The 24,188-nt window shown below is 37.4% G+C and overlaps 1 protein-coding gene across 26 annotated transcripts in view; it reads left to right on the plus strand.

Moving 5' to 3' along the window:
- APC (APC regulator of WNT signaling pathway) overlaps window positions 1-24,188 on the plus strand; it is a 121,769-nt gene that overhangs the window by 83,728 nt on the left and 13,853 nt on the right. For 8 of the 26 annotated variants that reach the window (XM_069492456.1, XM_069492455.1, XM_069492460.1 and 5 more), the window contains 6 exons: window positions 11,263-11,361; window positions 14,100-14,478; window positions 16,246-16,341; window positions 21,426-21,565; window positions 22,149-22,226; window positions 22,517-22,633. In XM_069492456.1, coding sequence (XP_069348557.1) covers window positions 11,263-11,361; window positions 14,100-14,478; window positions 16,246-16,341; window positions 21,426-21,565; window positions 22,149-22,226; window positions 22,517-22,633 — 909 coding nt within the window. Of the gene's footprint in view, window positions 1-11,262; window positions 11,362-14,099; window positions 14,479-16,245; window positions 16,342-17,675; window positions 17,730-21,425; window positions 21,566-22,148; window positions 22,227-22,516; window positions 22,634-24,188 lie in introns of all 26 variants that reach the window. The other 18 variants (XM_069492471.1, XM_069492474.1, XM_069492470.1 and 15 more) reach the window with 3 other exon arrangements.

Genomic DNA, 24,188 nt, shown 5'->3' on the forward strand with positions numbered 1-24,188 from the left:
CTTATTGGTTTTTTTAAATATAGAACCATTATCTTGTTATGCTACTCTCAATTATCTATTAGATTTTAATTGAAATGCAACCTATTATGATAGAATTTTTCTTTGGGGTGTTTTGTATTCTCCAGATTTTCTTCAATGAATATTTTTTGTTGTAAAATGAATGATTTTTTAAAAATATAATTTCACCAAATTGGTCTTAAGATAATTTTCCTACTGTTCATACAAAAAATTTCTTTAGTCTTTAGGTTACTTTTGATAGTACTGTTTATTAAAAAGAATATGCTTCTATTAGTTCATTAAAATTTTAAGCTTAAAGTGTCTCATACTTTATTTTACTAAACAAATTTCAGTGTAAGGATGGCAGAAGAGAAGATCTATTGAAAATGGTAAATCAGGGTCCAGTATTCATTCACCCTTCAAGTAATAAATTCTGATAGTGCTATGGATTCAGTGTTAAACATAACAAGTGTTATAGTCTGAGACGCGAGAAATGACCACCTAAAGACCGAATTGAGCCAAATCAGGAGTCTTTATTAGCTGGCCAGCGACTACTCTCTGCACCCCCCAAAGGCAGCACAGAGAGCAGCAGTGAGCCTTTGAAACAGCAAGTTTTTATATTGTAAGTTTGTGGATGGAAAATTGCTAAGGTTGAGCAAGCATGTGTACAAAAAGCCTTGAGTGAGCATTATATCATTTTCTTATCTTGAGTGTAACAGGATCTGGGCAGTTTGGGCTCTGGGCCATGTCTTGTTCACGCAAAACATGAGTGTTGTAATAGCTTCACGCAAAACGTGGGGGCTGTAATCATTTTACGCAGAACATGGGTGTCGTAGTCACTTAGGAATTTCTATGCTGGGGGTACTGTCTTGAGTAAGCAGGAGCAAGCAGGTTTACAGAAGCAGAATGGTAGATTAATGATTTTTCGGCCCAAAACTCAGACTCTAACAACAAGCATGTTTATTTAGCAATATCAATTATAGACCTGCTCTCCAAATTATTTGTGTGGCACTAATACTGCTAATACTATTTCTTTGGTTGCTCTCAATCACTGTTTTAAAACAGCACGACTACTTCCAGATCCTAATGTAGATGTACGCTCTGTCTGTGCGACTGTGATTTGTTATGCTAAGATTCCTTTAACCTCTATCTTATTAGGATCAGTACATATGACAACCTCCTGGGATTTATTAGTTTATTTTGTTTTATTATTTGCTCCAAAGACAAAAACCATTGATACTAATCAGAAATGAAAATCTTCTTGATTTTTCTCAGGATGACAGTAGCGTGCTCCACCAAAGCTCCTGTCTTGGTGCAGTTATCTCTATCACCATGTGGGATTTGATTCTACCCCTTCTCTCACCTGGGTTTCTGCCCACATCCACTCTTTCAGAGTGATCTTTACAACGAGTAATTCATTCTCTTTGTAAAATCTTTTATTGGCTTCCCTTGATTCTTAGAATAATGATAACCTTTTATTGTGAGCTATATAATCCAGCTCCTACCTATCTTGTCAGCCTTATGTCACATCTTGCTCTCACTATTTCAGCCACACTGGCCTTCTGTCATCACCTCATATTTACTGGACTTCCTCCTTCTGCAGCCTGTGCACATCTATACCTGTTCCGTGTAGTGCTCTTCTCATCCCATTTTCCTCAGTTAATGCTAGTTCATGTGTGTCTGAACTTAAGCATCAGTTTCTCGGGCTTGAATAGATCAAATCTCACTATTATAAGCTGTCATAGCATGTTCCTCTCCTTTGAAGACTATTACATTTTCAGTTTTACATTTATTTGTGTGATTCTTTGATTAATATTTGTGCTTCCCCCGCTAGACTGTAAGCTCCAGAAGGGCGAGCATTCTGTCTAGTTTTGTTCATTTTCATGTTCCCATGGTCCCTGATAGATAGTAGATCACAATAAATATTTGGTGATTGGAAGGCCAGACTGACATCCCTGCTAGATTTGGGTTTCTTGGTCTGTGATTAATTTCCTCTGGAAGTTAAATGGAAGGAAAAGGTAGGAGTAAATTACACAAGCCAAATCCCTGCTTGCTTAGTATATAACTGTGTGTGTAATTCATTTATGAATTGGTTCTCAGCTTTTCTATTTGAAATTTAGAACCAGATCTCTGGTAATAGCTACGTAGTGGTGAAGTTCAACCAAAATTGGGGAAAAGATGAAATGGTAGGAAAACCCATGTTGCTGCTACTAGCTTCAAAAACTAAAAAACCTTCTAAAAATCTTTTTATTATGGAAAATTTCAAACATATACAAAGGCAAACAGAATAATGTAGTGATCTATAGGTACCCGATCCACTTTCACCTCCCATTTTGTATTTTAAGAAGATCGTGGACATCATCATCATTTCTTCCATAAATATTTCATTGTATATTTGCAAAAGATAAGAATACTTTTTTAGCTGAGTGTGGTGGCATGTGCCTGTAATCCTAGCTACTCAGGAGGCTGAGACAGGAGGATCGCTTGAGCCCAGGAGTTTGAAATCAGCCTGGGCAACATAGTGAGACTTCATCTTTAAGAAAAAAAAAGAATACTTTTTAAAAATACATAATTGCAGTGCCATTATTACACCCCCAAAGAAAGAACTTAATAGCATGATATATCCAGTTAGTATTCAAATTTGCAATTGTTCTATAAATGTCTTTTTCATAGTGTATTTGACTCAGGGTCCAGATAAGGTCCATGAATTGAGATTGGTTAATATCTCGCTGAAGTGTATTCTAATCTGTAAGTTTTTCGTTTTCTTGCTATTTATTTATGGAAGAACCAAAGTTGTTTTTCTTACAGTTTTTCATACTCTGCATTTTGCTGATAACATCCCCATGGTATAGTTTAACATGTTCCTTTATCCTCTGTATTTCCTGTAAATGGATAGTTGGATCTAGAGATTTGATCATATTTGGGTTCGATCCTTTTTTTTTCTTGGCAAGACTTTTTTGTAGGTGGCATGATGACCTTCCATCAGAAAGCACATAATGTCTAGTCTCTCTTTTTGTGATATTAACAGCCATTATTAATACCTAACTCCATTATTTCATTACTGGTTATGGTATTAGCTGGAATACTTCTATAAAGAGAACCTTTTTGGCTACCATTTGATTACTCCTTGGTACAGTTTGTACTGCAAAATCAGAAGTGTTTGTGTCTTTCCCTTCATCTGCCGGGTTCACGATGAGTTGAAAGCTGATGCTACCTTTGTGTTGGAATCCTTTTGAGTTACTTTATAAAGTGAGCAAGCAGGAAGATAGAGGAGGGGTTCTAACCTAGCAGGTGTAATTGAAATTGACTGTATCCCAATTCTGCTTAGTGTAATAGGCACAGGCATTCTAGTCCCCCTCAACAGTTGAGTGAGTGCCTGTCATGGTGATGGGTATTTAAGCAGAAAATAGACAAGTGATTCATTCTGTTGTATCCTTGGAGAGATCCGCTCCAGCCAGTCGTCCCTACCTGTCTGTTCCCCAACCCATTGTTTTCTTCATTGTTAATCTTTTCCCCTACCCCTTTCACCTGGAAGATAATCTAAAATTCATTCAACAGTGTTCACAATCTGTTTACTAAACATCTGAATTGTGCCAAGACTGTTCTCAATCCTAGCATATGGTGATGAGCTAAGCATATGCTACCTTTTCTTCAAAAAGTGTACAATCTAGAAGACAAGCAGTTTCCAAAAGTGTGTTAAGTACTATGAGAAGGCGAGTATATAGTGGTGTAGGAACACGTATCAAAAGCCTAAAACTAAACCTAGTTTTGGGGTGAGATTGGTTCTAGAGAAAGTTGCAGATTAATTTAATCTGATACCTAAAAGATGACTGGGTAAAATAGATACAGTAATCTCAGTGAAAGATGATGGTAGCCTGAAGGTTTCTTCCCTAACCTTCAAATTTGAGAGAGTCATTGATTCAACAGATACCTGAGTATCTGAGAATATTTAGGAAATAGAATCTATTAAGCTTAGAAGTTGGATATGAGGGTTGAGGGGGAAGAAGTCAAGGTTTCTGTTCTAGGCAACTAGAATGATAGTGATGCAATTGATAACACTAGATGAGGAGGAGGTTTTTGAGGGAAAATAATGAGCCTAGTTTTCAGTTTAAGTTTAGCATATTGCCGCACTAGAAAAAAAATTTTTTTCCTTGGGGCCACGGTGCTTTATTACAAAAATAGAATAAAAACTTCGAAAATAAATTGATCCTTTCTAATCTAATGAAAAATGTGTTATTGTTTTCTGTGTGTGAGTTATGTACAACTTGAAAAATAGTTCATGCAACTCCCAAGATAAATAGACATGTGAGTTACATATGTTTCACGAGGCCCCAGCCTCAAAACTATTATGAGCTGGCCGGGCACGGTGGCTTACACCTGTAATCGTAGCACTCTGGGAGGCCGAGGCAGGCGGATCATTTGAGTTCAGGAGTTCAAGACCAGCCTGAGCAAGAGTGAGAAATTAGCTAGACAACTAAAAATATACAGAAAAAAAAATTAGCTGGGCATGATGGCGCGTGCCTGTAATCCCAGCTACTCGGGAGGCTGAGGCAGGAGGATTGCTCGAGCCCAGGAGTCTGAGGTTGCTGTGAGCTAGGCTGATGCCACGGCACTCTATCCTGGGCAACAGAGTGAGACTCTGTCTCAAAAAAAAAACAAGAAACTATTGTGAGCTAAATACAATTAACATGGCAGTACATATGTTAAAGATGTTAAGTCTGAGACATCAGGTAGGCTATTAGATATTTGGATTTAGAATTGAAGGGCAGGGTGAAGAACTGATAATTAAAGGTGTGGAAGATTTTTACATCCCCCATGAGTATATAGTAAGAAGATGAAAACCTAAGCTAAAATCCCAAAGCAATAGAATAATATTGTTCCAAAAAAGAGAAAACAGTTAACAGTACCCACCATTGCCATAAGGACTAAAAAAATCTCCACTGAGTTTCACAAAAAAAGATTATTGCTGATCTTGACCAAAGCAATTTCATTGCTTTCTTCTCTACTGTATTATACTGGAATGAGTGGAGGTTTAATGGGAAGGTTAAAAAAGTAGAAGAGGCTGGGCACAGTGGCATATGCTGCTAGTCCCAGGTTCTTGGGATGCTGAGGTGGGAAGATTGCTTGAGCCACAGGGGTCAAGACCAGCCCCTCAAGAGACCCTGTCTCTAAAAAAGAAAAAAAAGGTAGAAGAGAGCAATTTTAGCTAACTCTAAAAAAGTCTGGGTGTGAACTGTCCAAGAGAAAAAAGGCCATTAGCTGATATAGACTATAGTTAGAGAGGAAATTTCTAGGTGTTTTTTTTGTTTGTTTTTGTTTTTTGTTTTTTGTTTTTTTTTTTTTTTTTTGAGACAGGGTCTCATCTTGCTCTGTTTACTGGGTTAGAGTACAGTGGCATCATCAGACTTCACTGCAACCTCCTGGGCTCAAGCCGATCCTCTTGCCTCAGCCTCCCAAGTAGCTGGAACTACAGGCATGTGTCACCATGCCCGGCTAATTTTTTTTTTTATTTTTTAGAGATGTGATCTTGTTATTGCCCAGGCCGGTCTCAAACTCCTGGCCTCAAGTGATCCTCCTGCCTCGGCCTCCCAAAGTGCTGGGATTATAGGTGTGAACCCCTGCTCCTGGCCCTGTTTCTGTTTTTTAATAGAAGAGATAAGCGTGTCTGAATGCTCATGGGAAGAAGCCAGAGAAAAAGAGTGAAGATCCATAAGAACAAATAAATAGGAAGAGAGAAAATCCAGAGCATGTGTAAAGGGTTAGACCTTAGATAGGAGGAGGGGTGCCTCTGATGTCACAGCACAAGATGGTGATAGATGTGTATGCAGATAATTTTCTCAGTCTGGTAGCAAGAAGTTGAGGGAATTTTGTCTGTTGGTTTCTATTTCTCTATGAAGTAGAATGTAAAATTATGTGTGGTAAGGGAAGAAGAGCCACAATTTTGTACAAAACAAGACATACCTAAAATAGCCAGTGTGAGGAAAGAAAGGAGGACCGACCAGGGAAACACAAAGATCGCAGGTGCAGCACCGAGGGTCCAGGTGTAGGGTCCAGGTATATTGGTGACCACAAATGTATCTGGGCAGCATCCTAGAGAGTTATGTGATTCTCTCACATACTCAGATTTCTCAAATGCTGCCCAAACAGTTCACGTTGGGGTGTAGAGAAAACAGACAGTTGGATTCATCTATGATTACAATATTTCCAGGCAGGTGGAATGGAAGAATTTTGGAGGAAAGCTATTGAAAGCTAACAGGAGAGTAATGGAAGCGATAAACACAAAAAATCCAAGCTGAAGTATGTAGAAAGATTCGTGCACTGGTTATGCCAGTTATTTCAAAGAAGCAATGACTTAGAGAAAGTGGAAGGCCAGGAAGTAAAAAGAGCATTAAGTGAAAAGTTGAGGATTTGGGGGTCTTTATGAAGCATGAAGTATGGATTCTACGGAAGGTTGTGTGGGAAGCAGAACAGTCGGAAATAGGGTCTCACACAGTTTGGGGCTGAGAGTCGGGAATGATATAGCCGGTAGTTATGTCTTTGCCAATGAGCAAGGCTGATTCAAAGGATGTACAGCATCACTGACTTAGCAGGTCTCAAGGTTGGGAGAAAGTTAATCACACTCAAGTTTCTTCAGAATTTAGTCATGAGTTGGGTGGGAAACAATTCTTAGGAGGTTAGCATTTCTTGTGGGTAGAGACTCCCTGTGAAAGAAGTTGGCTCCAGTCTAACCTTAATAAAAGGCCCAAGAAAGAGTCTTATGGCCCAAGTTCTAGGTTTATAGGGAATGCAATGTGTGTACCTCTTGCTATCTCCTTATAAAAATGCATCTAGATTTCTAGCTAGATAGATTGGGGGAATGAGAAGTGTCTCAAAAATCAAGGAGCTATATAGGAAGATACTAAGACTGAAAGCTTAAAGATGATTTGGTGTCTCTACTGACATGAATGTCAATGTCAGGCTGGGCACGGTGGCTCACGCCTGTAATCCTAGCACTCTGGGAGGCCGAGGCGGGTGGATCGCTCAAGGTCAGGAGTTCGAGACCAGCCTGAGCAAGAGCGAGACCCCGTCTCTACTAAAAATAGAAAGAAATTATATGGACAACTAAAAATATATGTAGAAAAAATTAGCTGGGCATGGTGGCACATGCCTGTAGTCCCAGCTACTCGGGAGGCTGAGGCAGTAGGATCACTTGAGCCCAGAAGTCTGAGGTTGCTGTGAGCTAGGCTGATGCCACGGCACTCTAGCTCGGGCAAGAGAGCGAGACTCTGTCTCAAAAAAAAAAACTGTAGCTGGCTTCCCCCAGAGAGAGCAAGAGAGGATACCCAAGATGGAAGCCGCGATCTTTGTAACCTTATCTTAGAAGTGCCTTCTAATCACCTCTGCAGCATTCTGTTTACTAGAAGCAAGTCATGAAATCTAGCCCAAACTCAAGGAGAAAGAATTAATTACATAAGGGTGTGAATACCAGGAGGCAAGGATCACTGGGAGCTATCTCAGTGGCTCAGAGGCTGCCTACCAATAGTGAAAATATTTAGGCATCCTCAAAAATAGTGTTTGCCTCAGGATAAGGAGTCAATCCCCTTCTACTGTAGACCAAGAAAGGCCCTTTGCCTGAATGTGCTAAAAAAAAAGCCCCCTGACTATTCTTCATCCTGAATCTTGGTCCCTCAGATCTACCTTCTTTATTATAACCAGGGTGAGCTCTTAGCTCTTTATCTTCAGATTTATTAGTTTGGTTCAGATTTATTAGTAATTGTGGTTTTGGACCGTGAATTTTAAATCATTATAACTAGGCTTAAACACATCTTTATTAATCAAAATAGGAACCATTACAATCAACACATTTTTGCCAACGAGAAATAAGTTTGTTTATTCCTGTAGCGTAAAAATCCATGCTTCAGGATTCAACAAACTCTTGGAAAGCATTTTCTATATCCTAGTTGTGGAACTGTTTTCCCTGCAAGTTTTCCCTGCAAAAAGTTGTCGAGATGCTGGAAGAAGTGGTAGGCAGTTGGCAAGAGGTCAGGTGAATATGGTGGATGAAGCAAAACTTCATAGCCCAATTCGTTCAACTTCTGAAGGGTTGGTTGTGTGGAGAAGAATTGGGCCCTTTCTGTTGACCACTGCTGGCTGCAGATGCTGCAGTCTTGGGTGCATCTCATTGATATGCGGAGCATACTTCTCACATGTAATGGTTTCGCTGGGATTCAGAAAACTGTAGTGGATCAGACTGAGAGAAGACCACCAAACAGCAATCATGACCTTTTTTTGGTGCAAGTTTGGCTTTGGGAAGTACTTTGGAGCTTCTTCTCAGTCCAGCCACTGAGGTGGTCATTGTAGGTTGTCGTATAAAATCCACTTTTCATTGCACGTCACAATCCATTGAGAAATGGTTCATTGTTATGTACAAGAAGAGAAGACAACTTTTCAAAATGACACTTTTTTTTATTTTCAGTCAGTTCATAAGGCACCCACTTATCGAGCTTTTTCACCTTTCCGATTTACTTCAAATGCTGAATGCTATAGAATGGTCTACGTTGACTTCTTTGGCAGCTTCTCATGTAGTTGTAAGAGGGTCAGCTTCGATGATTGCTCTCAATTGGTCATTGTTGACTTCCAATGGCTAGCCACTGTGCTCCTCATCTTCAAGGCTCCCATATCCTTTGCAAAACTTCTTGAACCAGCACTGTACTGGACGTTTGTTAGCAGTTCCTGGCCCAAATGCATTGTTGATGTTGCGAGTTGTCTCTGATGCTTTATGACCCATTTTGAATTTGAATAAGAAAATCGCTCAAATTTGCTTTTTGTCTAACATCATTTCCATAGTTTAAAATAAATATAAAATAAACAGCAAATAAGTCTTTCGCAAAAAACCGTAAAGTGAGAAACGTGAGTTAAAATGATGTATAACATAACCACATTTATTTAAGAATGTATTCCAACATCAAACGGCAAAATTCAACAGTGCTAAAACCACAATTACTTTTGTACCAACCTGAATATACCATATTCTTTCTGACCTTTGCTTATGCCTCTGCCTCTGTCTGGTCTGCCCTGTGGCTAATCCCCCTCATTCTTCTTATTAGCTAAACTCTTCCTCGTAGTTCAAGTCCAAAATTAGGTACCACTTTTTCCAGGAAGCCTTCTACTCCCAAGACCGGGTTACACGCCTTCCTCTGTGTTCACACAGTCTCTGCCAAAGCACTTAATCACCATGTATTGTCATGTTGAGGTCCTTGTCTAGATTTTATGTATAGTGAGGGTGGGAATGTCTTTTTCAGTTGTATTCTTAATGGCTAGTTTTACTACCTGGAAAGTAGCAGGAGCTCAGTCAGTATTTGCTGTTTGGTTGAATGTGGATTGTAAAACCATTCCAGAAGCACTCAATAGCTGGTGGTGATGAAAAGAAATGCAAGATGAGTCTTTCCTTGCTGCCCCTGCTCCCGCAGGGAGTGCTAACTTGCAGTTCCCCAGAAGTGATCCTGGAGGACTAATCAGCATAAGGTTGCTAGCTAACAGGGAGGTTTCTAACATACCACCAAAAGTGAACTTTATGCACAAAAGGAAATTATAATCCCTACTGGTTCCAAAATTTAGGGAAATGTGGTATATTCAGAGATGTTGACTCATTCCACCCTTTGTATCCTCCAGAGTAGGAGGTACCAACTCACAATCCTCAAAGCCTATTACTCCCATCATGGTTTTCTCTTTGCCACACCCCCTTCTTCAACTAGCTAGAGCATCTGTATCTAAAAGACAATTATAAGCAACAGTGGTGTCCCTGTCTTAATACTCTCATGAATTTTACTAAGTGTTCCTCATTCATTCATAATTCAGCAGATACTTTGTAGCTTAAGACTATTCTTGGTACTAAGAATGCAGCAATGGACAGAATAAAGTTTCTGTCCTCAAATAACTTACAGCTTGTCGTCTTGAAAGGTTGAGAACTGCAACAGAATGCCTGCAAATATTGCTTTCTGATTCAATGCTATTCTTACAATCATTATTCTTAATCATTAATGAATGGCTTTAGCTATGGCCTATATCTTGATAGGTCCCAGATATTTATCTGCAACCCACACTCCTGTCCAGAGTTGCATCCTATGTTTTCAGATGCCCATTGAGCATTCTTACTGGATATCAGTATATTCAAAGGTGAGCTCAGTTCCCACACTGAAAGCCATCATCTCTTTCTGGGTTTCTTATATCCATTAATGACACCATTATTTACCCATTTATCCAAGCTCAGCACCTCCAAGTTGTCCTTGACTCCCAACCTCTCTTTATTCATGACCAGTTATTTAAGCCCTTTAATTTCATCCCTAAGTATCCTTCAAGGGCATCCCCACTTCCCTATTCTCACTGCCTTGGCTTGTGGCCTCAGAATTGCTCAACTATTAAAATACTATCTCCCTAATTTCCCACCTGTGATCTTTCCATACTGTTTTTAAGACATAATTGTGGTTGTACCATTCTCCTACCTAAAGTCCAGTGACTCCACAGCTTGAAACCAACATCTTTAAAAGGATACTTGAAATACTTAATGATTTAACTCAACCTTTATCTCCCACCGTACACCACATTAAACTGGGACACCTTATGCCCTCCATATTTATATCTTTGCATGGGCTCTTTCATCAGTCTCCTATCCCAACATGCAAGGCCTACCTTAAATGTTGCTTATTTTAATAGTCTGTGAGTAGGTAGTTGCTTCTTCCTGTCTTCCCTCAGTGTTTTATGCATTTTTCTACTGTGGTGCTTATGTCCTATTGCACTGCAATTACTTATGTTTTTCATGTCTTTCTCCAGGAGAAATTTCAAACAGCCCTCTCTAAACTTTGAGATCTTGGAGAACTCGGATTGTACCAAATTCACACTTAGTTTTCTGGCAATTTGGAGTTATTTCAGAATTTGAACATTCCCTCATTGATTTCCATCAATCAACTTATATTTAACTGGTTTTATTTCTTTCAATCTATAAAAAAATATTACTCTAGAATTTCTTCAATGTTTAGTTACTTTCACACTGTAGTTTAACTCTCTTATGCAGGAAGTCACCTTTTCTTCGTTTTTCTCTAAAATATTCTTAATAAGTTTATTGGTAAAAAAATATTCATTTTGAGCAGTTGTAATTGCCGTATTTTTCATGATATATTTTGTTGGTTATCTATCCTAAAGATAGCTCATTTGGAGTACCTTAACCTGAAGTCATCTATATTTATCTATAGTCTAAATTATAATATCTGTAATTTGCTTAATTTCTAGGGTTCAACTACACGAATGGACCATGAAACAGCCAGTGTTTTGAGTTCTAGTAGCACACACTCTGCACCTCGGAGACTGACAAGTCATCTGGGAACCAAGGTAAGAGAAGTTTACAAACCCTGATTGCTAATGCTGTGAATACTTTGCTAGAACATTCTTCATATACATTGTCTAGAGAATTCTGATTCAAAGTCTCTTAAAGAAATGACTTTTTTAATACAAAGAAGCATAAACAAAGGGAAAATAAGGATTATAAAGTGCCAAATTGTCTGGGTTTTTATACTTTTTCATTCTTATCATCCACTTCTCTGCAAGTATCCTAAGCTCCAGCCAAACTAATACTTCCTTCTTCCTAAACACTCCCTGTGACTTTCTGCCTCCATGCCTTGCCTATAGTGATGCACACCACCTTCTACCCCACCACAAATAGCTGTCAGAGTCCTAGCCAGCCTTCAAAACTCTTGAGCTTTGCTTCTTTACAGTGCTTTTTTTTGAGACATAGTGTCATTTTGTCACCCCCAGTAGAGTGCAGTGGCATCATCATAGCTCACTGCAACCTCATACTCCTGGGTTCAAGCAATCCTGCCTCAGCCCCCTGAGTATGTGGGACTACAGGCACATGCCACTGTGCCCAGCTAATTTTCCTATTTTTAGCAGAGATGGGGGGTCTCACTTTTGCTCAGGCTGGTCTTGAACTCCTGAGCTCAAGCTGTCCTCCCCTCTCAGCCTCCCAGAGTGCTAGGATTATAGGTGTGAACCACCACTCCTGGCCCTCACAGAACATTTTCTGATTCCCAAAGCCCTCTTATCTCCCCATGGAATCCATCTGCCTCCTTTGAATCACTAATAATTTGCATGAAATTCTCTTTTGGAAATGGACTGTTTTTTTAAAAAATATATCTTTTGCTGCATCTAACAGTGCTTGCACATAAGTGTTTAATAAATACTTATTGAAATGGATAGAAAAATTATTGAAGAATGTTACCCAGTGCTAATAAGTGAGCTTTCTTAGGGTATCTCAGATGTTAGCAAATGTTTTAGGATTTGGGAATAATGTCTGAAAAGAAAATAATTATGTTATTATTTTTTTAATGTCAGAGGCTTTAGTAAGATAAAATAATATTACTAAACAGTATATTTTCAGTTTAAATAATTCTATGAATAGAATTCTATTAATAATTCTATTAATTGTTTTCATATACTCTTTAATATAATGGCGCTTAGGAAATGTACTACAGAAATAACAATGTTGATTTAAGTATTGAATTTTAGAATAATAAATGATATTGTCAACATGAGACTTAATCCTTTTGAAAATTTACAATAGCCACTACTTGGGACCTCCTGTATGCCAGTAACTGTGCTAGCAGTTGTGTGTACATTATATCTGGTCCTCTCAAAGACCCTGTTAGGTCTTCTTTTTCCTCTAAATGAGAAAACTGAAGGGAGCAAAAAAATCTTTTAGGCAGCTCTTAATGAAATTAAAGTTCACCTCCAAATCTGTCCAACATCAACCTGTAGTTTCTACTATAAAGAAAATCTCTAATATTCAGCAGAACTGTTGTGTGAAAATTGGCCATTAGAATACTGTTTCCTTTGAAGTGATTTGTGCATGATAATATTAAGACCTTCCTACATATTTTGAATGTCAGCTCCTGTCCCATACGTGTATTATTTTATTTAATCATCACAGAGAAACCCTATTAGGTAGGTAAATTCTTCCATTTTGCAGCTCAGAAAACTGAGATTCAGAGACTCAAATAACTTAATTAGCATCACACATCTTGCTCTTAAGAGGTAGAGCCAAAATTTGAACCTACGTCTGATGAAAGCCTGTCCTATATGGCCTTTCTAAAACTCTCATATCTAAAAGTATGTATGTATTTACATATTTAGAGCAGCATTTCTCAACCTTGGCACTATTGGCTAGATAATTCCTTGTCACATTGTGGAATGTTTAGCAGCATCCCTGATCTCTACCCACTAGATGCCCCTGACATGCCTGCTCTGCAATTGTGACAACCAAAAGTATCTCCTAGATGTTGCAAATGTGTCCTGATGGAGACCAAATCACCCCTGTGAGAGCCACTGATTTATAGAGATAATGTATTCTTTATGTAATAGCCTCTACTTTTATGTAATATCCTCAAGCTTTGAAATGAGGCTGATCATGGTCCAGGATAACTGGGTACTGTTTTGCTGTTTCTAATCTGCTTCTAAGTAAATTCTTAGAATTTATTGGCAGACAGTAATTGGTGCTTACCAATTGCATTTTTAAAAAGTGACTGTGAATCCTGGCTTTGTCATTCCCTATGTGATATTGTGATTTTCCTCTTTATGACAAAATATTTTTATGTGTATAATTATATAATTTTAACAATATTATAATATGAGAATTAACAATTGCTGAGAGTTAGTACTTAGCAAATAATTGTTGCAAGAATGTTTTCTGCTTATTGGTAATAGTTACAGATTAAAAGAAGTAAATTAAAATTTTAAACTGTGTAAAGAATTTAGATAAACCACATCCTGGGGGGGAGGGCCATCAATTGATTTTCACTCATCATGATCAGTGGATTACCGCCAGCTGATTCAGACAAACAGTAATTTAAGTATGCAAGAACCTACTTTCTCTTTCAGTACCATATATTACTGCTCCTGTTATTTACTCACATTGTGATGATTATATGGATTTTGAAATAACACTCATAACTTCATCCTGAAAAAAAAATTTTTTAAATAATGAGTTACAATAAATATCCCATTCATCACTTCATTGGTTTTGGCTTTTGGATATTAAAGTCATAATTTTGTTTCTAAACTCATTTGGCCCACAGGTGGAAATGGTGTATTCATTGTTGTCAATGCTTGGTACTCATGATAAGGATGATATGTCGCGAACTTTGCTAGCTATGTCTAGCTCCCAAGACAGCTGTATATCCATGCGACAGTCTGGATGTCTTCCTCTCCTCATCCAGCTTTTACATGGCAATGACAAAGACTCTGTATTGTTGGGAAATTCCCGGGGCAGTAAAGAGGCTCGGGCCAGGGCCAGTGCAGCACTCCACAACATCATTCACTCACAGCCTGATGACAAGAGAGGCAGGCGTGAAATCCGAGTCCTTCATCTTTTGGAACAGATACGAGCTTACTGTGAAACCTGTTGGGAGTGGCAGGAAGCCCATGAACAAGGCATGGACCAGGACAAAAATCCAAGTATGTTCTCTATGGTATACATCATAGTGCATGTTTCAAAGCAAATGTAAAAGTTTTAGAATAGAAAACTTTTCTAATTAATATGTTGTCTTTGTGAATAAGAGGGGGAAATTCATATTAGCCATTTATGCTGCTACCATATTTTAAAGCTTAGGTCTGTATTTCCCTAGACAAATTTAGCAAAGGAAAATGTTATATGCACTACTATACAACCAAAAAAGAACAGCAAATCAAGAGATTTATAGAGTCATAGCATAGCAGAGCAAGAAAGAACTCGAGCAATTATGTTGCCCATCTCTTTCATTTCATAGATGAAGCTCAGGAAAGTGACTTTACATAAGTTCCTTCAGCTATTAGGAACCCAACCATGATCTGTTACATTTGATTGTCAGTCTATTTAGTGGACACAGAGCTGTGTTCTATCTGTTGTTATTTGATCCTCACAACCACTTGTGAAGTAGGAAGGGAAGGTATTATCTCCATTTTACAGATGAAAAAACTGAGGCTCAGAGAGACTAAATACTTGGCTGTGGCCTCACAGCTGGTGGAACCAGGATCAGAGGCCAGATCTTTGGACTCGCAGCTCAGTGCTCTTCCTATTGCACCATCCAGCTCTGGGCTGTAGGCTTCAGTTGCTTGGGGGTGATAAGCCACCCAGCTCTTTGCTCAGGAAGGGACCCTTGGCCACCAGCCCTTCTCCTTCAGGAGCAGGGAACAGGAATATGGGAGTTGGGACCCTTGGGGACATAACTTACTTCATTCCTATAGCCAAGAACCAAAAGCAGTAAGTGTATAAGGTAAGGCCTTCTTTTTACCTGACAAGAACTCATTCTCATTCTCTCTTCTTTCTCCCACACACGTACGCGCGCGCGCACACACACACACACACACACACACACACAGAGGTTGTATGAGCCTACTGATTTGGGAAGCAAGAGAAGAGGTGATGGTAAGAACATGACTTACAACTATAGCTGATTTTTTTTAAACTTAGGTATAAAGGTGAATTTATTTAGAATCTAAAAACGTTCAAGAATAAGAAAAAAGCAGAGATTGCCCTATTTGTCCAACAGATAAGGAGAACTAATAATAAGATTTTACTAGGAGAACATTACCTTTCTGGATTGTTTTCTTTGGCTATCCACCGTTATGTAATGACCTATATTTTGTACTCTTGATACCTGTTCTCAAAATGTTAAATAGAATAAATTAATATTTCTTCTGAGAAATACTTTCTAAAAATTATTTCACGCCAAATAGTAAGTTTTGAGACCTTATACATAATATTAAATGTGAAAGTACATTTTCTTGGACACCTTTTTCTTTAAACTTTGGTTTACTATCTAGTTTGTCTGTCTATATAGTGAACTTATTCTACTACATATCACATTTGAACACAGCCATGTGCTTTTAATCCAAACTCATAAAAATAGTTTAAATAGAAATTATAAACAAGATTAGTTTTATACCTAAATGTTTCTTATTTGATACAGTCAACATAATTTTAAATTATTAGTTATTTGTGTAATGGCATAAACCTATAAGGGACTTATTCTAACAGACTTAGTCAAGGGGAGATAAGTGTTAAACATTTTTATGGAACCTTTACTCATACTTTTTATTCCATATTTCTAGTATTTATTCATCCATTCAGCAAATATTTGTTGATCCACTAAACTTCTGTGCATTAGGGATATGTTAGTAATCCCTGCATATTTTTAAAGTATGATAACAAGCATTATGGTTTATGTTGGTTTTATTTTTCAGTGCCAGCTCCTGTTGAACATCAGATCTGTCCTGCTGTGTGTGTTCTAATGAAACTTTCATTTGATGAAGAACATAGACATGCAATGAATGAACTTGGTAAGACAAAAATGTTTCTTAATGCAATAGACAAATACTGGTGGATTTTTAAATCATGGTAAAAATTCAATATAGTAAATGAAGATTTTTAATCATTGATGAATTGGAATATAAGACCACTAACTTCAATTACCAGCTGCTTTCTCTTTGTAACAAAAAACGGTACCCTGGTTTCCAGGGAAAAAAGAGTCCTGAATCACAGAAACTGTTACCCTACTATAAACTAACTTGAATTTTCAAATTCTTAGCCAAAGATTGAAAAAAATGACTAAATGGGCCACTCCTGTTCCTACTGCAGGTAGACCCTGTGTGACAGCTGATGGGGAGGGTAATTTGAATTATTTTGAAATACGGAGCTACTGTATTGTTCTTGAACTCTGTCAGTCACTTTTGATGAGTACCGGGAGGAATTACTATTAAGATTTTCACTTGTCTTTGTGGTTATCAGTGTTTTACTGGATTTTCATTATAAGCAGCATGGTATCTTTGAAACTGGTTAATGCAGAAAAGCGTTATATTCTAATTTAATGTCAGAAACATTCCATTAATTTTGGAATGATTACTCCTTTAGGTATGTGTTATCACACACTCTAAACCTTATATAACCTGCATTTATGCACCCCATTTTTCATGTAATGGTTTTTCTTTGATTTCTAGGTTCATTTTGCACATGTGGTATTTATAAATTGCATCATGCTGAGCCATCTCATGTGAACTGGATCTCTCTAGTCGTACCACAAGCAAGAACCATACACTTAGTTCCCATCCTAGTGTAGCTGTGCCCTTGCTTTTTGTGCTGTTTGTTACATTACATTCCAGCCCCTACTTTGTATTCCTACCACCCTCATCATTGTCATTCATCATTTGTCTTAAAAGTGATAAAGTCATGAGACTCTTAAACACAGAGAACTTGAACAGCCAAAAATGAGTGTTGTCTCCTTCAGAGTCATCACTTTGGGAGGCTCTGTACTTTGAGATTTCAGGCCTGCCCTTTGGCCTTGCTTTTCTTCCCACAGGCCCAGCAATTGGCCCACCTGATTCTCTTTCCTTCCCTGGCCTCCTGTGGAATCTCCGTTAATCTTACGAATTTTCCCCTCCTCAGCACAATGTCAGCATTTGTGAAAATTTTAAAGTTTTTTTTAATGCTAATAATAATGGGAAGGGGATTAAAAATAACGAATAAACAGGAAAATTAATCCATTTTTAAGATATTGCCAAGGTTTTTCTACATATGTTGCTTTGTTCCAATGGACTATAGAATAGGACTGACACATTAATCATCTGAATTTTAAAATAAAACCTAGACTCAGTATTTGTTCCTCTTCCTTCTTCAGGTAGGAAGGCTACCCGGGGCATTTCATCACAGGAGCTAGGGCAGGGGCTTTCAGGTGAGGAGCAGGACGGGGCCTCTGGGGGTGTGACTGCTGGGGACATAGCCACAGGGGACTACCTTCTTCTCACTCCTGGCCTCCGTATTTGCACTGTGGCAAAGGAAGATTAAGGTTTATGGATTGGAGGGAGATAATATAAGACAGCACAAATTATTGACAGTAAAGGATAAGGAGGAAAGAAATCCCAAGTAGGTGAAGGGAAATTCTTAAGCCCAGTCAGCTGGGACTGTCATTTGTACATATACGAAGATTCTACAACTATCAGGGTTGTGTAAGTTTGCACCTATTACTAATGGAAGTTTTAGACTATAATATCCATGATGTATGTTTATTAATTCCCAAATCTGTCCCAGAAACTGTGCTAGGCACTAGAATTTTATGATTGAGACATGGTCCTGGCTTTCAAGGAACCCATGGTTTATTTGCATTAGTGTTTCACAAAGTTTCTAGATCATAACAATCACCGGAGGCACTTGTCAGCCCATATAGATTCTCTGGTTCCGTAGCAAATGGAATCTCTAGGGGAAGGGCCTAAAAATCATACTTAATAAGTGGCCCATGTGATTCTTATTTTCAGGATACTTTGTGAAACACCAATTTATAGAATATTGATGTTGGGCCCCTAATATTTATTTTAGAATGAGGAATTTTGTTGACCATCTAATGGTGACTATGTAAACCAAATAAAACAAAAAATAATACACTTTTTAAAATTAAATGTCATTTCTCTTTTTTAAAATAAGAATTTAAATTACGGATTTTATTGAATGTCACCTAAGGCGCTTGGTTCTCTACCATCTGTAAGGTTATGAGATACCATATTGGGTAATAGTTTGGTCCATCCAGATCACTATTTTTGAACATAGGCATTAAGAAAAATGTAGGACGTTCATCGTCTTTGCATTACCTTGAAACATCGTGATTTTTCTTAGAGAAACTAATTTTTTATTCTATCAATCATAAATTTGCATTACATTTTAGTGAATCCATTTATAGTTTTAACCTATGAATCACATTCTTTGCCTTAAATTCACTAAAGTCTTTTTATTTGTCTGAATTCATAAAAGGCTCTCTTTTATCTAATATTCGAAATTTTTTTGAATGTTCTTTTTTTATTAGCCATGTCCTTCATGGTTTTGTTGACGCTCAACTCTTTGACCATTTAGTACCTTCTTGGAACCTTATTTAGATGCATTTTGTCTTTCTTAAAGTTTCCCAGATGTTGCCATACCAGGCAAGATTTTATGTAGACACAAAGCATAGTTTATTTTGTTTTGGTATTGATACATTACTTTAAAATACTTAACATCTTGGGGATCTCATCAGTCTACCAGGCCACAGTCTTCATGTCTACAGTGACTTCCATGTCTATCTCCTGGTCAAAATTCTCTGTTCTTTTACTGAGAATTTAAATGGTGGAATTCCTTGTACCTCTGCTCTAGTCTCTTCTTCTCTCTCTACCCTTCAGTTACATTAGGTTTTTTTTTTTTTTTTTCCAAACTTACATCTCAATCCAAGTTCTCTCTCCTGAGTTTTAGACACATTATTGAACTGCTTATCTGACATCTTCCCTTAGATGATATTTCAGACACTTCTAACTCAATTGTCACAAACTGAATTTCTTACCTCTCCCATCCCCAAGTCTCTATCTTTTCTTTTCTTTTTTTTATTTTTTGTAGAGACAGGGTCTTGCTGTTGCCCAGGCTAGTCTTGAACCTCTGGCCTCAAGCAATCCTCCAGCCTTGGCCTCCTGAAGTGCTAGGATTACAGGCCTGAGTCACCATGCCTGGCCCCAAATCTCTGTCTTTTCTAGGATTTCTTTTCTCAGAAATGGGCATCCTAACCAACCCAGTTGCTCAAGCCACAACCTTAGATATTATTTATGACTCCATCCTTATCCCTGACACCTAGTAACTGATTGCTTTAATTCTGCTTCTTAAAATATATCTCAAGTTACTTCTCTTTTCATCTCCAGTCCAAGCCACCATTGTCTCTCCTGTTCTGCTTTACTTTGTCTTATTTCTCTTTCCCACTTCCAAAAATAATCCATTTTGCGCATTGCAGCCGTAGTAGTCTGTTTAGAACACACTTCTAATAGTTCCTTCCTCTGCCTAAAATCCTTAATGTGATCTGGTGTCCACCCATATTTGTAGCCTTATCTGTGGCCCTGTTCTTCTTGCTATGTCTTTCAGGCCCAGGGGCCCTTGCACATACTGTTTTTTCTGCCTAGACTGCTTCTCTTTTACTCCTGCCCCACCCTTGTTAAGTATACATTCACTCTTTATGTTTCAACTTAAACATTATTTCCTCAGTTTTTTTCTTAGAGACCTCACTCCCACCCCAGGTCTAGGTTAAGTCCATCTATTATTATCTTACCCTGTGCTTCTACACAATCCATCACAAATTAGTTGTTCAGTGTTTATCTTTGCCCTAATCTGTAAGCTTCATAAAGACAGTGACCCTTTTTTCACTGACTATGTATTTTTCTACCATTACGAGGTATGGAGGAAAATCTTCCTAGATATAGTTTGGATTTTCTTTAACCAAATTAATTTTCGCTTATCTGCGTTCAAACTTGTATGTCATTTCTGCTAGTCATAAAGATTTACGTGAATCTTTCTATAGTTAAATCCCTTGGCCTGGAATTCTTGACCCAAGATAGAACTGTGTTCTGCAAACTTGAAAATTCTTCCATATATTGATCCTTCCAGATCATTTATAAAAATATTAATGTACTGGTTCTCTTTCCTATTAATGACCTGTTTAGACTTGTAGTGTCCAAGAATTGCCTATTTATATTCATCCTTTTCTTTCTGTCTAAGCCACTTCTCTGTGACAAAACAATATCTCAAGTCCCATGATGATTGTTATTTGATGATGAATAATATTTTGAATAGCCTTCATATGCATTTTTATCTTTTTTTTGTTCACTCATTATTTTGCTTCACTTTTTTTTTTTAACCCCTTCCTTTATGTCTTTCCCTTTCCTTTCCCTTTGTTTTCCTCCTTACCCTTCCTGGTGTTGACCACTGTGGGCATTGTTGAGCATACCCAGTGGTAAGAATCAGGGGTAAAGAAAATACTAACTCTTACTATACTTAGTATTTAATACTATCAAAGAAAAGTAAGAAAAATTTTTTTTAAACACAAATAAGTAATTTTATAGAACTCAGTAATAAATTGAACAGATAATTCTTTTCTTAAGTAAGTTTTGCTTCATACAGTTTCATTTAAAAAGTTCAGTATTCCTAAGGGTAATTATTTCGCAGATTAAAAAATGTTAAAGTAATTAGGCCACAGTGTGTGACAATAAAGAGTATTTATAAAGCCCTGATAATAAAAGTAAGTTACCTTTTTCTGCTTATGTTCAGGAAGACCTAGCCTTCTTCATTGTCAGAGAGGTGTAGTGTATGTGTAGTAAACAGAAAATAATAATCATTTCACTCAGTAAGGCAAGGGGCTGGAGGGTGGAGAAACTGGCAGAAAATGGAATAGTTATCAAGTTGTACTTTGTAAATATGTTACACATAAGTCCTTAATAACAGTTTTTGTGGCTTGTAATTCTAAAGGCTAATTTAAACCATACATTCTCATTCTTTGAGATGTTTTTTTCCTAATAGTAAGTTACCAACTTGGTGCCAGTTTGTTTTATTTTAGATTATTGTCTTTTTCCTCTTGCCCTTTTTAAATTAGGGGGACTACAGGCCATTGCAGAGTTATTGCAAGTGGACTGTGAAATGTATGGGCTTACTAATGACCACTACAGTATTACATTAAGACGATATGCTGGGATGGCTTTGACAAACTTGACTTTCGGAGATGTAGCCAACAAGGTATGTTTTTAGAAGATATAGTTCTTAAGATAGCTCAGGTATGGGTTACTTTACTTTCATACAAACTACTTGTCACTAATTTTCTTTTTTTCATGGTCCTCATTAAACAATGACTAATAAAAACCTCCACCCCCACTTATCCAACTCATTTGGTTGTCTTACGCCTTAACAAAGACAAAAGGACACCTACAGATGCAACACAGTAGTGACTGTATGTTCACATTAAAAACACTGTTCCTGGGAATGAGAGAAAAAATCTGAAAATTCTGATGACCAAGGCAAGTGTTACAGATACTCTGATTCTATCCAAACAGGAGACCTTACTTTAAAACCCTTTGCTTATCATTTCTTATCATTTATTCATTTTATTTTCCAGTTTGGCAAGGGAAGAACAGATAGCAAAGAATTAGGAGGGTATCTGCATTTCATTTAGATAATCTTGTTCTAGACCATTTATTGGTAAATTATCCATTGTGATTCAAATGAGACAGTGCAAACTAGTTTTGAAGTTCAGTAGACAATATTAAAGGACTTCTTCACATTGCCTCGTTGATGACCCTCTGTTCCATATCTGATTTTGTAGGCTACGCTATGCTCTATGAAAGGCTGCATGAGAGCACTTGTGGCCCAACTAAAATCTGAAAGTGAAGACTTACAGCAGGTACTATTTAGAATTTCAAATGTTTTGCTTGTATACTAGCAGGTCAATATCTTGATTCAGATTAGGCTGTGGTTCAGTATTTAGTATCTTATGTTTAAAGTGTCGTTCCATTAACACTAGAATAAAGGAAAATAATTATATTGTAGGAATTCCTTTTGGCACCCTAGAGCACTTAGGGGAAATTTCTTTATTAATAGGGTTCTACTCTTACCTCTAGCATTAAGAACAAAAACAGCAACTAGTATGAATCATTTTATATACAAATAATTCCAAAATTGATTCATTTGCAGGTTATTGCAAGTGTTTTGAGGAATTTGTCTTGGCGAGCAGATGTAAATAGTAAAAAGACATTGCGGGAAGTTGGAAGTGTGAAAGCGTTGATGGAATGTGCTTTGGAAGTTAAAAAGGTACCTTTGAAAACACCTAGTACTGTAATAAGAATGTCATGTTTGACTGCTTTTTTGCTGCCGTATCCCACTCATGAGATTCCCTAATTTCTGGCCTGTTTTTCTCTCCAGTCCATAGTTTTAAGAGTACTCCAAACTCCTAAAGTATTAAGATGTAAAAGATTATATAAAGTGACTTAGTGTACATCATGGTTTCTCAGCCTCAGCACTATAGACATTTTGGACCAGATAATTCTTTGTTTTGAGGGGCTGACCTGTGTACTATAGGATATTTAGCAGCATCCTTGGCCTGTGCCCCCTAGCTGCCAGTATACCCTTCCCCCCACTTAGGATAATCAAAAATGTCTCCAAATATTGCCAGTTGTCTCTGGAAGGGAGGAGGGACAAAATCACCACCAGTTAGGAATCACTGGTATAAATGTTACCTCTGTGCTCTCCAAATCTCAGTCCCCTTAAATTTTGATGGTAGCTTATCAGGAGGTCATCAGACACAAAGGTAAAGAATAATCCCCAAGTAATAATTTGTTTATAGAGGAAGTATCTCCAGGTGGGATATCTGCTTCAGAAACTAAGCTAAATTTAAAAAGAAAAAGATAGTAAACGTGAAATCTGAGAGAGACCAAGCAAGTCTTCTTAGCTACTCTGGGCTTCCTTCCACCCAACCAGTCCTCCTAGACCCACAGCCTACATTTTCCTCTTTAAAACTTTCCCTTTGAGAAAAGACAAAGAGGTTTTATTTTTTTTTTTAATGTATTATTGGTAAAGTATATTATTTTATAAATAGAAAACCCTTAAAAATTTATTAGATAGAAGAAAAGTATTCAAATAAATATTAGTTATCAAGATATTATTCAAATATACTTAGTGTCTGCATAAAAATACCTTAAAATTATTGAATGGGCAGAAGACTTGTACTGACACTTCAGAAAAGAAGAGATATGAATGGCCAATAAGCACTTGAAAAGATACTGAACATCATTAGTCACCAGGGAAATACAAATTAAAACTATAATGAGATACCATTACACATATCACGTTGGTTAAAATTTAAAAGATTGACCAAGTGTTCTCAAGGATGTTGAGTGGCTGAAAATCTTACACAGTGCTGGTGGGAATATAAAATGGTATAACCACTTTGGAGAACATTTGTCAGTGTTTTTAAGTCAAACATGCACCTATCATACAACCCAGCTGTTATACTCCTAAGTATTTACCCAAGAGGAACAAAAACATGTTCACACGAGGACTTACACACAAATGTTCACAAGCAATTTTATTTGTGATAGCCAAAAACTAGAAATAACTCTGATGTCTGTCAGCAGGTGAATGCAAATTTTAGAATATCTGTACAGTGGAATACTACTTAGCTATGAAAAAGAAAGAAATATTGATACATGCAATAATCTGTAGTGACAGGAAACAGATCAGTGGTTGCCTGGGGGTGGGAGTGGATAATAAAGTTGTACTAGGAAACTTTTGAGGGTGATGTAAATGTTTGTTATTTTGATTGGAGTGATGGTTTCGTGGGTGTATATATACATCAAAAGTGATCAAA

The sequence above is a fragment of the Eulemur rufifrons genome, chromosome 17 (genome assembly GCF_041146395.1).
Source record: "Eulemur rufifrons isolate Redbay chromosome 17, OSU_ERuf_1, whole genome shotgun sequence".
In the NCBI taxonomy this organism is placed as follows: domain Eukaryota; kingdom Metazoa; phylum Chordata; class Mammalia; order Primates; family Lemuridae; genus Eulemur; species Eulemur rufifrons.